We start from the raw sequence: 16,846 nt of genomic DNA, 5'->3' as shown, positions 1-16,846 counted from the left end.
TAAGCTGACCTGCAGGCACAGGGTACAACACCATCTGAATGAAAAGGGAAGCTATTGCAGGAAACCCGGGAGGATCCCCCGGCTGACACAGAAACATAAACAAGCCAGATTGGAGTTTGCTAAAACTCATGTGTGGAAGCCACAATCGTTCTGGGAGAATGTCCTCTGAACAGATGAGACAAAAATACAGCTACTCGGTAAGCCACCTTACACTGTATCACAAAAAAATAAATATTGTCTGCTACTTGGTTTAATCCATGTGTCCTATATCAAATCAAGTGCACTGAATCCAAATCTGTAGTCCGATTTTGCCTAGGATGTTAGGATCTTATAAGTTATTACGCGTATAGACGCTATTAGCTACATTCTCTCATTCCGCAGTTACTATAAAATCTCTTTACATAACTAACTACAAAAGGCTTAATCTACACGGACTGTTTCCCCAGCGTTTAACCTGAGGCTTTTAAAGCCCATGTTTGAAGTCCCTATGCATTCCAATGGACTAATCTACACCAGGACGTTTCCTTCAGGCACGTTTTTGAGCTGCATCTTAAACGTTGCTTGCAACGTTTAAAAAATTAAAACGCGGGAAAACGTGAGAAAACGCATGAAAACCATTTAAAAACGCTTCTATTTAACTCAATAGAGGCCTCTTGAAGCGTTAAGCTTTTATGAAAGCTTCCATTGAAAACAACAAGGAGACTCCCAGATCTCCACCGCCCCACTCTGAGGAATGAGTACAATATGTGTAAAAAAATTTGGACGAGTCTTTAAATGTTAAATTATTTTATTAAATGTATGTGTGTTTGTGTAAACAAACTTTTTCTTTTACAGGTTATCCCAATGACAGGATGATTTCCAGGGCTGCAATGAACACAGCTCTGGAAATCCTCCTGACAGTGAGGGATCGCAGGGCACTAGGGGTTAAATGAGGTCAAGCCTTTCCATTCACTCCTAGTGCTCTGTGATAGGCTGAGGTTTTACATTTCTCAGCCATTCAGCACTAGACATGAATGGGGAGCCTTGTGCCCATTCATCTCTAGTGCTCTGTGATTGGCTGAGAAATAGGAACAAGACTCCTCCAATTTTTTTACACATATTTTAACCCTTTCAGGGAATAAGTCCTTACTGTTTTATGTACCCCTGTACTCATTCCCTGAAAGGGTTAAAAGTAAACCTTTTATAAACGCTTATGTAAAATTGCAGCAATTTGCGGTAAAACGCGTCATAGGCGTTTATAAAAGTTTTTTTAGCGTTTTAAAGGAAAGCTTTAAAACGCTTGTAAAAGTGCATAAAAACGCATATAAACGTAGTAGGAACATTTATATGCGTTTTTAAAATCGTTCATGTAGACCCAGCTTAACTAACTTTTGCCTCATAGTTCCATGACATTACAAAAACGTAGTTTTTTGTTGCAACAACATATACAATTACATATAATTCACAATTGACAATTGAGTCCTTGTTCAACACACATGTTCACTTCAGAAGTGTTTCAGGCACTTGCTTTTACATTTGTGGCTCTCCGCTGTCTCCTGTTGCAGAAACCAGCAGTAGTCGCCCATCATGTTGGGGTTGCACCAGCCTTGATATCTTGTTTTCGTAACAGAAATATCCTGGTGGAACCTCTCCCCTTGTTCATCACTCACATCACCCAAGTTTTGTGGGAAGAAGTCCGGATGGGAATGTAAGAAATACATTTTAGGTGACATTCGGCAGCCAAGTTGATGGTATGCTGTTAGCATGTTGTTCACAAGTTCAGCAAGGTTTTCAGCTCGCTGGTTGCCCAGAAAGTTTTGTGCAACTAGCACTAATGAATCCCAAGCAGCAAGTTCAAGTGGGTTGAGTTTGTCTCTAAATGTGGCATCACACATCAAATTGGCGGAAGGTAAACTTTCTGTGGATCAATTAGTAATTTATGCTTCGCGTTGTACTGGCCAACAGTGTGTTGGGGTCTGGGTGGCCATTCTTTCACTTTGTAATGGTTGCTGTCATCACGACTGTTCCACAGGCACAGAAAGCATATATTTTGTATATCCCAAAAGCAGGCCAAGAAGGAGTGCCACCACCTTCAGGTCACCACAAATGTTCCACTTGTGTTGTGAATAGTTAATCAAGATCAAAATGACCTCCATGGATTCATATGTTTTTTTCATTCCCTTGGTATGAGCAAGAGGAACAGAAGGTTTTGTTACCTTTATGCAGCAATAGAGCTTTCAAACTCCAATCTACGAACAATCTCCACTGCTCTGGGATGTATTAGCAACCTAACTCCATCATCAGACCACTTGCTACAGAATCAAATGTCCTTTTCCAGCTTGTAATAACTTGCAAACATTGTGTGCCGATCACGAAAGTGTGAAGTTGTCTTTCCTTTTGGTAACAAATTCCACTCCTTTAATCTGGAGGCTAACAGTTCAGACTTCTATTTTGACAAAGACAGGTTCCTTACTAGATCATCTAAATCTAAATGGCTTACTCTCTTCAAATTGGGGTTCATAACAATCATTAATATCGACATCATCCTTCTGTTCCTCATCCGACATGTCACTGTCAGTTACAACAGATGTAGAAGGCACTGACACTGGATTCTCTGCATCATGTGGCACCGGCTTCAGAGCATATTCATAATCAGGATAGACGATTTTTGACTTAGTCTTCTTCGAAAATCCAACAATTTTACTCATATAGAAGTAGCAGTCCGAGTGATGGTCTTTTGGCTCACTCCAAACGATAGGCACATCAAGAGGCATTTTATTCCTTTTCCCATTCAGCCATTGTGTTAGGCCAACGTAAGTAACAGTAACACACCTGACAGCAGATATGTGGTGCCCAGCTTTTATCCTGATCTCCAATTTCACATCCAAAGTAAAACTTCTAAGCAAATCTTACCCTCTTGGTTAGGTTCTTGCGTTGATCACACGGAGTATATTTGACACACATGTAGCACAAATTGTCCCGTTTATTAATACAGCTGTGCATACTCATCTTAGCTCAAAACAGACTCACTATGGCCTAGCTGTACTATCCAATAATATGGTTTCGCACTACAGACAAGCCCTTGGTCCATCTCGCCTTATATACCATTTCTGACGTCAGCTCACTGACTTTCCCAAACATGGCCAGACGCTGCTGGAACATGCATGCCACCAGGGGGCGTGATTCAGCTGAGGCGGGGGAAAGGCATAGTTGTAGCTGCAACTGTTATAATGTTCCTACGTAAAAATACATTACCCAATTACTGAGCATTTGAACAGCTTTAGCATGCCTATAACTTGAAATCTGTATGTGATAGGCAAATTCTTAGTTCAGATTTGGAATCAGCACACTCGATCTCATGTAAATCACACATGATATTCCCAATAGCAAAATCATTGATATCATTTTAGTGATAGTTATTTGACTGTTTACAGAAAACAAAACAAAGCCTTCAAAGAAAAGAACATTGTCCCTACAGTCATACATAGAGCAGGTTCACGGATGTTTTTGGGTTGCTTTGCTGCTTTAGACACTGGTAGTCTTGACTGTTTGCATATTATAAAATTTGAAAACTAACAAAAAATTCTGGACGCAATGTAGGGCCCAGGGTCAACAGATGGGTCTCAGAGGGAGGTCATGGGGCTTACAGCAGGACAATGACCCAAAGCTTACTTCAAAAAGCACATAGAAATGGTTTAAGACAAAGCGCTGGATAGTTCTGAAGCGGGCAGCAATGATTCCAGATCTGAATCCCATAGAGCATCTGTGGGGAGATCTAGAAACGGAAGTTGGGAGAAGGAACCCTTCAAATCTGAGAGACCTGGAGCAGCTGGCAAAGGAAGAGTTGTCCAAAATTCCAGAGATTTAAGACTCACTGATTATTACAGAAAGCGATTAACATCAGTGAGAGTGTGCTACCAAATAATAAGTTGAGGGTGCCAAAAATGTTGACCTTTTGTTTGTAATGTCTCAGATTTTTTTTCTTTGCTTTTTTTGTGTTCTTTCAGTACAGTAGAAATAAGCATGACAAAACCTAAGCATTTGTAATTGCAATAATTTTCTGGGAGAAGTGGTACAATTTCTAACATCAGTGCAAGAGTGCCAATATTTTTGGCCATGGCTTTGTATGAACACATCTTTGATTCATATTTTAGGCCTTTTATTGATTATTCTTAAGAGAAAATCTGTAAAGAGATCTATTTTTATTTTGGACATTCCCTTTACTGTAAAGAAAAAAAAATTGCCTGCTACTGCTGACCTTTCGTTCTCAGAATACTAGTTTCCTGGCTGTAATGCTCATGTTCTGGCTTCAATGACAACAAATTATTTGCTGGAGGATTGTTTGGGGTCACACACAGATTTTTAAAAACATAGCCAGTAAACCAGAATTTTCTGAAGTAGGCCAACAACAGCAGCCAACATTTATCCCACGTCAGAGACACAGTCACAAGGGAAAAGTAAAGGGTGGACCTAATGCAGTTATGAAGAATGCCACCCAGTTGCAGCCATACCTGAAGCCACTTCATTGAGATGGGTAATTGAGCACCCTTTCTTGCCTGTACACTCCACTGGCAAGCACAATGGTCCATACCAGTGATGAATCAACAGGAATGTGTGGAGTCAGTGTAAGAATCAGCAACTATTTACACTACTGAGAAGGTCTGGGAAGCTGTGGCTAGTATGTGCTGCCTCCGGTGCCTGAACTTCATACCTTCAAAAGGTGGTCTCCCCCTTTCCTCAAGTGGTAGATTCTCTTTAAAGTCCTGTGTTGGTAAAACCATAGATTTCTGTTGGCAGTGATCCACACAAGTTTGACACAAACAGAAAGCACTCACCAACAGCTCTGAATAGGCAAGCGCCATCTTCCTTCATCTGTTTAATAATAAATCCCTTCTTCTCTTGCAGCGCCTTTGCAAACCAGTGCTCCTGCTGGAAGGTAAAGACACAAAGCTGCATTAGAGAGTCCACTACAATTCAGGCTTTTAAATTTAAAAACAGATTCCCCCACTGCTGATAAACAATCATAGCCATAAAGCACACACAAGGAGGCTTAGAGGCCTATTGAAATAAAAGTGGAACCCTCCTATTTACTATAAGTAATAAAGTTTTTAAAAGATGTTGTACAATTGTACATTGTTATAATAACCTAACCACTGTTCCTGCCCAGCTAGTACCATTACACCCATTTTACAAGAACTTCAGGCCGATAGCACAGAGCAAAGGGAAAAAAAATGATTTTCCTAATTTTGTTAGTCTGAGAATTAAAAATTGGGCACCCATTATCTGAGTATTTTGGGGCTGATACGTTATCAAGGACCTCTGACCTCATTGACCAGCCACCTTTTCATGTCAGAAGATCCTGACCAATCAAAGTGTTCAAAAGTCTGCTTCTTGGCTTGTATGGTTGACAAAAGGAACAAGGCCATGTACCTTGGAACTACCATCGATACATCAGCAACAATAAACATAAAAGCTCTGCAAATTATTTTTTTTTTTTTGCATGTTTGCAAATTAAAGCTTTAAAAATATAGATTAAAAAAAAAAAGTTAGCCACTTCATAAAGATACCGGTGTTTCTTTAAATACAGGGGCCACCAATGGTCACAATACAAATCGCTTGGTTGGAACACTTACAAGTTAATAACTCAGAAGTGGTGTGCAGGAAAGTACAATCAGAACTTATTTTCCTAAAATGTTCAAAAGTTAGGAGCTAGCCATAAAATCCTTCATTTGTGACATTTCTAGAACCAGTTTTTACTACAGGTGTGTGTACACACAACTTAACACTAGAAATTGGTGTTGCTTTTTCGTATTTATAAAATGTAATAGTCATCTTCATTTACTGGGCAATTCCATTTTCCTTTTTAATTGCTGATGTTTTGTGTAACAATATTTTATTTGGGGTCCTTGTTAAAGTAGAGTTTGAACTTTCATCCTATGCACCTTTAGGAATTTAATTCTAAACGCAAAGTACAAAAATCAGAAAAGGGAAGCCAGATGCAAAGTCACAATCAGTCTTCCTCAGAGAAATGGCTATAAAAAAGCACTAGGGAACAGGTGATGTCCTATTGTTTGAACTGTAAAGGCTCCATCCTTTTAGCTGGTCACTTCAGCACCTACCTTCTGTAGGTATGTTCACTGTATGAAATGTGGAAGATTCTTACCTTTGTAATATGTTAAATAAAAGCAACTTTCCTTAAATAACCCCCTCAAAAAAAGCTTCTGTGTATCCTGTCAAACATTCCCAACAGTTGTATGGATCATTATAAACATGCATGAAAACAAGTGTGAAAAAAGCTGAACTGGAATAGTATTAAGCCACAAACAAATGGTATAAGCAGCTGAACGGATTAAAGGAGTTCCATGCTTTGATCTGGGGAGGGTCAACCTGTTTCTTCATGTCATTGTAGAATGACAGGGCCTGCACTTTGTGAGAAACAGGAAAACGGCGAGAACAAGGAACACTGAAAACATTTGAGGACACTTGTATGTCCCAAATTTCAGAACACTTGTATGTAAATATATGTATAACAAACAATCCATCAATAATTGAGCCATGGCGAGAGTCAACATCAATCGCACAGCACGCTTCCTGCTGATGTCATGTTTGTTGTTGTTTTGGTGTTGCGGTGAATAAGGGCCACCTAGTGGGTGATTGAGAGACATACAACAAATAAAACAATGGTAGTAAGTTAAAAAGAAAAAGAAAAAGAAAAATGACAGAAAGGGAATGTAGAGCTTTTTTTGGAGACACTTAGGCCTTGTACACATACATCCAGGTCAAACCTTGTAGGTGGGCTAATATTACCTGATTTGGGATGAATAGTGAACTTAAAGTCAAAACTGAACAAGCAAATCATCAAAGTGGTCATGTTGATTAGTGTAAATTGTAAGTATTTCCTTTGAAACTAAAGTTCTCAAATTCAAAAACCCAGTGTACCTGTGCTTGCCTGTAACTGGGCACCCAGTCATACACACTTAAGATTTCTCCTATAGTTTCCCCGTAACCGACTGGGGTTTGACAATTGCTCACCACCTTCTTACAAAGGATTTTCTCCTCATGTAGTCATATGTTTTTTTTGTTGCAGTGAAAGGATCCTGGGAATGTGATTACAACTGGTTGAGCTACTCACTGGTTGAATCCAGAGTTAAGAGGGAATAAGCTGTAATGGTGTATACAAGCACATTTGTCATATTAAAACATATGTCATGTACACCACTTTGCTTCAGACAGGTTGATAAATGAATACAAACAGTATACAGAGGAAAACACTAATAATCTCCATTGCAACTTATGAAATTTGCCATTATTATTCTGGTAAAAATTACCAGATGAGTTGTAAACTGGCATTTATGCTGGTTTAAGCCTTAGAAGTTCACTGAAACCTAATATGAACAAAGCGCTCCTTTAAAAAGAAAGAACCCCATGCAGAGCAGGTCCCCAGGCCCTAAACATCCCCAACTAGTGGTAGCAGCTTAGTAACAGAAAACAGGATGTACATAGAGCCATACTAAAGGAAACAGTATTTTACTTTCAGCTTCCATAAATTACTGAATCACATGCAGCCTCTGAGGACTTTGCTGGCGGCTACACTGGTAAAGTAAAACAAACCATAAGAAAACAAAGGGCAAAACATTCATGTTAAAAACAACTACAAATTCCTGAACTTTACTATACAATGTAACACACTGTAAACAAATAGCTTGTGGGTAACAAAAGGTACCTAATATTACCTGGCTGCCAAGCTTTTTTATATTATGTAACCCCTGCTAGAAAAAAAAACAAAACAGCTGGAAGCTGGTCATCAAAAACTGGCAGGTCTGACTGAAAGTAAACAGCTATGGCAAAAAAACTTCCAAAGGTGGCACTGCTAACAATTAGTACCTTATGCTGCCTGCAGGTACCTGTTTAATTTAGATGAAGCCCCTACCCCCTTAGTGATAAGCCCAGAACAGGCTGTCAAAACAGCTCTCAAAACTTTGGAGGCCAGTACAGGCACTGGCATTTGACAGCTGAATAACAATGGAAAAGCTTTAAGCCCCGTACACACGTCAGATTTTTATCGCCTGATAATCGGCATCGGCCAATTTTCGAGCGAAAATCTTCCGTGTGTACAGTCGGTGTCGTCCATCGTCCGGACGACCGACCTGCCGGATCCACGGACGATGGACGACAGCCGATCCTAATGAAAGGGAAGGGGAGAGCGCGCAGCAGGGTGCCGCTCCGTCGCTCTCCCCCTCCCCTCTCTATAGAGCATGAACGGTGCTGTATGTACAGCATTGTTCATGCATCGTGCACTCCCTTGTCGTTGGAAAGGATCGTGAAAGAACCTTTCCAATGACAAAAATTGCAAGTGTGTACGCAGCTTTATTCTGCAGCCTGGGCTCAAATCCCCAGTGGCCATCACAATATTACATTTGAAGATTAGTTCATGTATGAGCAGACACCGTGGGGGTGTACACATGACTGTACAGCCAAGTGAGCATAACAAAATAAATAAATAAATAAATCAGGAAGTTTTCATTAGTTGTCATCATGTCTTGTAAATATATAGGAAGAAAGCAGAATATAGGCAATGCTAAGGCCCTAAGCAAAACTCTATTATCTGTCTGTAATAGGCCTGACAGAAGAAAAAAAAAAATCCAGATGTCCATTTGTCAGCTTAAGTACATATACAGCCTACCCTGGAGTTGGGAGCAACCCGGTGGAGCCATAAAACCTGTTATGTGTCCATTAGGAAGTTTTATTTTAACACTAAATAACTGATTATTAAATGAAGAGCAGGCATAATTTTTACTAATCTTCAAAGTAAGCCTGCCTCCACATAGCAGACAACATAAGGTCCCTGCTCCCATCTTCATCTTACTAGAACATTTCACATAAACAATCAGCCATGGCTCCTTAGCTGCCTGTCAGTTCTGTGTAACCCTAGTAATATTAGGAAGAACTCCAGAAAAACATCCACTGATAAAATGCACAGATGTTTATTGGTTTACAAGGAAAGATCATGCTTTTATACACTTAGGTCCATAAATATTTGGACAGAGACAACTTTTTTCTAATTTTGGTTCAGTACATTACTACAATTAATTTTAAATAAAACAACTGCAGACAATTACTTCATTTCAAGGGCTAAAATGTGGATTTTAAATCTGTGTTTAGTTTTTCTCTAGCAGGTCTAGTTTTTGTGATGCAGCAAATTATATATTGTGTGAAATGTGTTATAAATAGCCTTAACATATTACACTATTTACCAACAGTTTCCTTCATTTTAAGGTTGGAGACCGCACAAACTCTATTGATTTCATTTATCATCATGCCTAGAAATTGCCCTAATGATCCAGACAGTTTGTGTTACGTGTGTGGTTCATTCAGGACGAAAGCACAACGTTGCCAAATTACCACAGAACTTAAAAAGATATTGCTAATAGGAATGCAAGGAGGATTCACAAAATGTTGCTGTTTCCTATGCCTGTGTGACATCCGATCTACAGGAGACCATTATGTCAAGCGTGATTGGCTACTAAGAGATACCTATAAGCCCGGAACAAGCAGTGTCAACTTTCTGCCTCTGAGCCTTCTGCCACCTCTCCATATCAAGTTAGGCTTGATGAAGAACCTTTGTAAAGGCCATGGGTAAATCAAACTCCATGAGTTCTCCGTACCTTGTTGGGAAAGTTTCAGAACATAAGCACTGCAAAAATGAAGGAAGGGATATTTATAGGGCCACAGATCAAGTCTGTTTTGCAGGATAACGTTTTCAAACAATCTCGGCAGCTGCGCTACAAGTTTGAGATGCATTCAAGTGGCTGCGTGAAAATTTCCTGGGCAACCAAAGGGCTCCTGCATACAAGAAAGGAGTTCAGAATCTGCTTGAGTCATACCAGAAACTGGGTTGTCGCATATCGTTAAAAAAATACATTTCTTGCACTCACATCTAGCATTCTTACCAGAAAATCTTGGTATGGTGAGTGACGAACAAGGAGAACGTTTTCACCAGGACATTCAGTTAATGGAGCACCGCTACCAAGGTTTCTGGAATGAAAGTATGATGGCTGACTACTGCTGGATGCTGTACAGTGACAATCCAGACAGAGAGTGCACAGGAAAATCATACTCTAAGCATTTCTGAAGAAACAATGGTACCTGACTGACACTCTTCAGTGGATCTATACCACAGTGTGCCTTATTTTACTTCATACTTAAGATGTATTAACATTCACTTCAATGGTGCTAACGTTTTATTAAAAAATACATGCAAGTACAATATTAACTATAATAGTACTCAGGAACTGTACGTGTTAGGGAAAAACTGAAAATCTGAAATCTGCTCAAAAAATTGATTTAGAAAAGTTTGCTGTGGTTTCTGATGATTATCAAAAATATTTTTTTATTGACTTGTGTAATGTACAGGTCTTTAAGCCCTTAACTTTGCATAGTATATTGATCACAATGGCATGCTCACCTCCAGCGATGACAGCTATAGTGCTGCAACACTGCACTGCTACTATCCTTGCTGGCATAACATAATCCTGACAGGCTTTACTATCACAAACCTATAGATATCAAGGTTTAAGTGTGTACATTTGGCTACAAATACAAAAGAAAAGTCTCATCATTTGGTCATTTAAAAAAATAATTATGTCTAAAGCTTTGTGTTTTGTGCAAGGAAGAGAGGAAGGCAGAGAAACAAAAACAGAGTAATGGGGTCCACAAGTACAGCTGGAGCTGAACTAATTTTTACTTGTAAATAAGCAAATTTACTAGATATAGAAAACTTGGTCCCTTTGTAACGAAGAACCTGTACACACTTCCCAACACAAAAGCAATTTCACACAGCACATTGAGAAATCCTATGGTGCACTGTCACATGTAGTGGCTTATAGAAGTAAATGTAACCTTTCTGGTCTGCGTCAATGACACCCCCTCAACACTATTAAAAAAGATTTTAATATAAACAAACAAATATGCACTTAAAATCCAGCAAAATTGTGCAGGGGGTTTTCAAGTACCCAGGAGGCAGTAGTGATGTCCCCCCACTTACCTAAGAAGCTTTATTAGAGATTGTTTGGTAAAGATTTGTCCAACAATGCTTTCAAAGGCAGGGAATATATATTCGTGAGAAGAGTATTTACAGTTGTGTTAGGGATGACAAACTACAATGTTGCTGGTACATAGCATAAAAAAATGTTCTATGGAAAAATATTCACAGGCCTGTTGTAACATATTAGTAAATTGTGCCATTCAAGGTCAATTTAGACAAATTCAAAATAAAGTTGCAAGGTGCACAACCAACTTATTTCTACATCTCATTTTTCAAGATGTACACTTTGTTTGTTGGACAGGACCTGAATCTAGGTTCTCTTGAGGTTGCACAGTAAAATGAAAGATAATTTGGCTATTTGTTACTACACACAGGACTTGTTACACATACTTTCCTAACTAAAACACTAGATGCAAGACTGGATTATAGAAGCATACTGGAAATCAAGAAGAAGCACATAAGTCATAACTATACATAAATCCTAACACTGGAACCATGATGATGATTAACATAAATGTACTCATTATATTTACAGGGTTTCTGTAACCATCTGCTAACTTTTCGCAGATAAAAAAATTCCCCAATGTGAATCATAACATACATGTCAAATTAAGTCACACAACATAAGCCTGATGCTGGCTGCAAAGGAAGGAGATGGACACAAGTAAACTGAGCACTATACACAGGAAGCCTAAAATTTCATATCACAGGAGTGCACAGACCTAGCACATATCAGTCCACAACATTCTATTCTATGGCAACATCCTCTAATAATATATTTACCCCATATCAGCAAATTTCTGCAACAATCTCTCTTTTCACACATCCTATTCGCAAATTCCACATCCCTATGGCAGATAATTCTTCCACAGAGCAATTCCAACTAACCATATTTATACTTTCATTCCCCAAAAAGGACCCCAACATTCATTTTCATCTCCACTGCCAATACCCCATCCTTCCTCCAAAGAAAGGCTAATTTTTTTTTCATTTCATCCTACCCATTCTCCACATTAAACCCATCTATAAAAAATGACTGGCCTTTCTCTCATAATAAAACAGGTTGAGCTTGTTAATTGTTCTAAACAAGTCTAGATATACCCCATGACACTTTCCCCTTGCCTATGTATACCACAAACCCTGGTATAGCTCATGACATCTCATACCCATCTTACCACATATACAGTAGAACTGATAGGACATGACTCCACTTCCCCCAATGACACTCAATATGCAGTAGAAGTAACCCCCCATAATACCCCATATAAACTAGACATGAAAGGCCCTGACACCTTTCCCCTCTCCCATAGAACCCTTGAATATACCCCCCATATACTTAAAAAAACAACAGGCCATGACATCTCCCCCCATGCCATTCCATGGAGAGGAGAGGCGGCGGGCCACGACACCCCACAGGAAGGAGAGGCGGCGGGCCACGACACCCCACAGGAAGGAGAGGCGGCGGGCCACGACACCCCACGGCGGGCCACGACACCCCACAGGAAGGAGAGGCGGCGGGCCACGACACCCCACAGGAAGGAGAGGCGGCGGGCCACGACACCCCACAGGAAGGAGGGGCGGCGGGCCACGACACCCCACAGGAAGTAACGACACCTCCTCCCTTACACATGACACCCCATATAGAGACACCGTGACACCCCCATACCATTCCCCATAGCAGCTTTTGCTGCTATGGGGGGTCACGTAGAGAGGGCCTTGTCATATCCTCGGGTTTACCTGCTCGGCAGTGTCGGGATCTATGGTCTGAATTCGAGCTGCCGTCTCGTATTCATCCTCGCTGTTATTTCCGGCCCCGTCCTCTCGGTCAGGAGTGTTACCGGTTCCGGGAATCCCCAGTCCTCCTCCGCTCCCCACTGAGCCACTGCCCGCCTGTCTTCGCCTCTTACTGTGACCGGGGCCCGAGCAGCAGCCCCCGGGGCCCATCCCCGCCCCGTTACAACAGCAGCAGCAGCCATCTGGGCCCGATCCTGCTCCCCCTCCCGGGCCTCCAGTACCGGGCGGCGGAGAGGCTTGAGCCCATCGGGGAGGCGGCGAGGAACGGGGCCTTGCCCCAGACCGGGAGTGAGAGTCCCCGCCACCGGCGCCGCTCCGGTCCCCGTCCTCCTTATCAGAGGGGGGAGGCGGCTTCTTCTTCGGGAGGATAGTCATCGGTCACCTTCACCGGAGACCACCGAGCCTGCGTCACACCACCACCGGACCGGGGCAGCACCGTCACTACGTAGAACGTCCCCCTCCTACCCAACGTGATGTGGAGTCTTCCTGCCCTCGGATAGGTGTGAGGATCATTGGGGTGGGAGCAGATGGGGCGCGCGCCTTGCTAGCGTCATCGCGCCCGTGCTTGCGTTCCAGACCTCGTTGACAGTCATGCGGTTACTATGGAAACCCTGGAATTAAGGGAGATAAATGTAAGCGCTGTGCAAGTTTATGTTATTTTTTACATTTTTTTTTTTTGCTGTAAAAATCACACCGTGCGTTTGTGATGCTTTACAACCTCAGGAGAAAGTAAATCAAAATAAATTAAAAAATCAAAAATATATATGTGTATGTACTTATATTGTACTGTAATATCTACCAGCAACTGAGATGTCTTAAAATTTCTCTGTCATCTAAAAGTTTTCATTAGCAGCTCTCCAGCTGGAAGCATTGGTGAGTTTGGTTTCAGCACAATGAGTTGTTCGTCTGCAGAATGTAACAAGCAGCAGCCTAGACACAGCTGTTATGATATAGGTTTGGTGACATTATTGCGCTCCCCCCAGCTTGAACATTCATGCTGATGCACAGGAAAGGAGGGGGCGCTGAACAAATGCTGCCCTTCATTACATTGGCACCCTAAGCCACATCCTAGATGGCCTTATGAGAACTCAAGCCCGGATATATAACGGTGGGGAATGTGCTAGCACCCAGTTTTTCATTTGCTTGTCACAAGTGCACTCTTTTTCACTTGCTGTATTGAACTTTGTTCTTACCCATTCACCACCAACACACATTCATTTGCTTGCCACCACTGCACCAAAAATACTTATTTGCACACGGGCACTACACTGATATTATATTATTAGTGTAGTGTTTAACCGAGCAAGAGTGGCCAGTTTATTCCCTGGTTCCTGCTAGTGATGTGGCAAAGAACTGATAAAAAAGCTAATGGAAATCCTTTTATTAGGTGTTTACTGTAACTCGTCACCTATGGAGGGAGGGTTCGGGGAGCAAGGATATAGGTCAGAATAGCAGCAGTTCACATTCAAAAGCATACAGCCAACACTCCTCACCCACTCTCCTCCCTGTTGGTGTTCCCCAAGGCTCAGTTCTTGGACCGGTCCTCTTTTCTCTGTACACCTCCTCTCTGGGTAGTCTCATATCCTCCTTTGGCTTACAGTACCTTGTACATGCTCTCATCATTTCTCGTCTGGACTACTGTAACATCCTTCTCACCATTACTACTTCCCACCACTACATATCTCCCATCCTATTGTGTGTGAAATTCCCCCACCTACTAGATTGTAAGCTCTTCGGGACAGGGTCCTCTCCTCCTGTATCACTGTCTGTATTAGTCTGTCATTTGCAATTCCTATTTAATGTACAGCGCTGCGTAACATGTTGGCGCTATATAAATCCTGTTTAATATAACACTGACAGCTGAACTTTAGCATACTCACTGACTTAAATCCATAGTGAAGCACAAGAGAAGCATTTCTCCACCAGAGTCAATTACCCTGTGAAGGACAGTCCCCCCAAATTCAGCACCAAAGGATTCTGTCCTAAGTGCTTCTCCTCAGGGCCCCATCTTTTAGCATCTCCCTGCTAAAGGCAAGTCCTTGGACACTGGGAATCTAGCTTATTCTTCTCCATTGGGTCCAGTCTGTAACCCCCCCTGGCCTAGCAAGGCCCCAGGGGTAGTAGGGCCAACCTTATCAGCTCTGTTAGATATTTTGGTAATCCATACCCTTATCCTACCTTATAAAAGGTAGAAGACACTGGGAGCTATCTCTACTAACTTAAGAACTTTGACATTTTTGGTCTGTGCACAAAGATTGTCTCTTCGGCCAGTATGGGGCCCTTTTACACCAGGAGGGTACGTGTGTGTGGTGTATCCAATGTGTCAAAAAAGTGAGCTGCCAATGCACTACAGCAGACCAAAAACCAGACATGCACTAAGTTAGCTCCAAGAAGGTGATTTTAGGTTGCAATCGCAATGACACAGGAAATCAGTAGGCAGAGTTCAGTGTGCAGTACAGATGAGCAAGGGCAATGGAAAGGTCCCTATCCTTGTTTAAATATTGTATAAATAGTTTTTTGTGGTAGGGTGGTCCAGGAGGCAGAGGGGGCTTGGGGTGGGTCTGTGGAGGAGGAGGGGCAGGAGAGGAGTACAGGAAGTTTTAGCAGGGTTGCATGAGGTGGTGCAGGCAAATATCCAAGAGGCCATAGGGGGAGGGGGAAGCGTTCAAAAAGGGTCAGTTTGGATGGGGGGCAGAGGGAGTTTAGCGGGGAGGGGGCTGCAGGGGATCAGTGGTGTCAGGTGTAAAGAAAGGGAAGGCAGGCAGTGGGATTTTAAAAGGACAGGAGCAGGCAGGTAGGTCAGGGTCATCGAACGGCATGGGAGATGCAGCGAGAGGAGAGGTCTACTTCTGCTTCGAGGGACCACTGGGAGCGCATTTGAAGGAGGAGGTCCGCGAGCCAATTTTAAAAGGTGATTACGTCGATATTTTTTCTCTTTTGCCTTTGGACAGGCGGCAGGGGAGGGGCATAAGGATGAAAGAGAGCAACCCAGATATCGCTTGATTCCTCTCACCTTTTTTAACTGGTTGCAGGTCTTGTGGCTGATTGTTTTGGAGTTCCACGGGCAGCAGAAAAAACAGAGAGCCCAGGGTCGGTGATTACATTTTTAGGAATTGGATTCTGCTTCTTTGGAAAGTAGGTTGCCACGGGATAAGTCGGTGGCGTTGCGAGCAGAAGTGGTTGGGCTTGTGACAGGAAAAAGACGTGCTTGATAGAGGTACAGTCTTTGATGGGTAAATTGAACTTTGCATGCAGGGTGATGCGCATGGGTAGGATCTGTTCCCCATAGTGGTGGCAGTTGAGCTGTGGGGGAAGGCCTTGGCGGACAAAAAGGTGAGGTTTCATTGTAATAACTTAGGTGTAGTACAGGTCATTAATAGTTTGTCTGTATCGTCAGGGCCAGCGGTGCGGCTGTTGAGGTATTTAGTGCTAAGATGTTTGGAGCATAACATCTATCTGTTGGTGCGCAATATCCCGGGGGTGAAAAATGTTGTGGCTGATGCAGTGTCTCGTTTCCAGTGGGACAGGTGTTGCGCCCTGGCGCTGGAGGCAGAGCGGCGCGGGGAGCCTTGTCTGGAGGAGTTGGGGATCCTTGCACTGGTCTAATTGATGAGATGATTCGGAGGTCCGCGAGTGAGCGAACGTGGAATACTTATGCGGGAGTTTGGGGTGAGTGGGATCAGCTATGCAGACAGTTTGGGGGTAAGAGGTTGGGGGCGGGCGCTGTGCACTTATATTTTTGTTTTAGTTGGCTCAGGATTTTACTAGAGGTGTGTGAGTGGCGGGGGTTAACAAGACATTGGCGGGCATTGCACTTATGTTTAAGCTAAAAGGGGAGAGGGATTACAAGAGAATTTTTGGTGAATTAGGCCGTTAAAGGTTATAGGAAAGGAAAAAAGATCCTGGATACTAGGAGGCAGGTGTCGTTTGCTTTGTTGGGCGCATTGTTGGATAGTGTAGTGGGGGTGTGCGGGTGTCAACATAAAAAATTGCTCTTTAAAGCTGCTTTTGTTTTGGCATTTTTTGTGG

The 16,846-nt window shown here is 42.3% G+C and overlaps 1 protein-coding gene across 2 annotated transcripts in view; it reads right to left on the bottom strand.

Annotated features, from left to right (window-relative positions):
• Positions 1–13,358, bottom strand: part of OTUD5 (OTU deubiquitinase 5) — a 37,015-nt gene extending 23,657 nt beyond the window's left edge. The window contains exons 1-2 of one of the 2 annotated variants that reach the window (XM_072430577.1): positions 12,761–13,358; positions 4,815–4,905 (exon numbers count right to left, since the gene is read on the bottom strand). In XM_072430577.1, coding sequence (XP_072286678.1) covers positions 4,815–4,905; positions 12,761–13,192 — 523 coding nt within the window. In that variant the 5' untranslated portion in view covers positions 13,193–13,358. Of the gene's footprint in view, positions 1–4,814; positions 4,909–12,760 lie in introns of both variants that reach the window. The other variant, XM_072430576.1, reaches the window with a different exon arrangement.
• Positions 13,359–16,846: the final 3,488 nt, after the last annotated feature.

Source organism: Pyxicephalus adspersus, chromosome Z (assembly GCF_032062135.1).
Source record: "Pyxicephalus adspersus chromosome Z, UCB_Pads_2.0, whole genome shotgun sequence".
Classification (NCBI taxonomy): Eukaryota; Metazoa; Chordata; class Amphibia; order Anura; family Pyxicephalidae; genus Pyxicephalus; species Pyxicephalus adspersus.
Note: the sequence above shows the minus strand (reverse complement) of the source record. Positions and strands in the feature narration are given on the sequence as shown.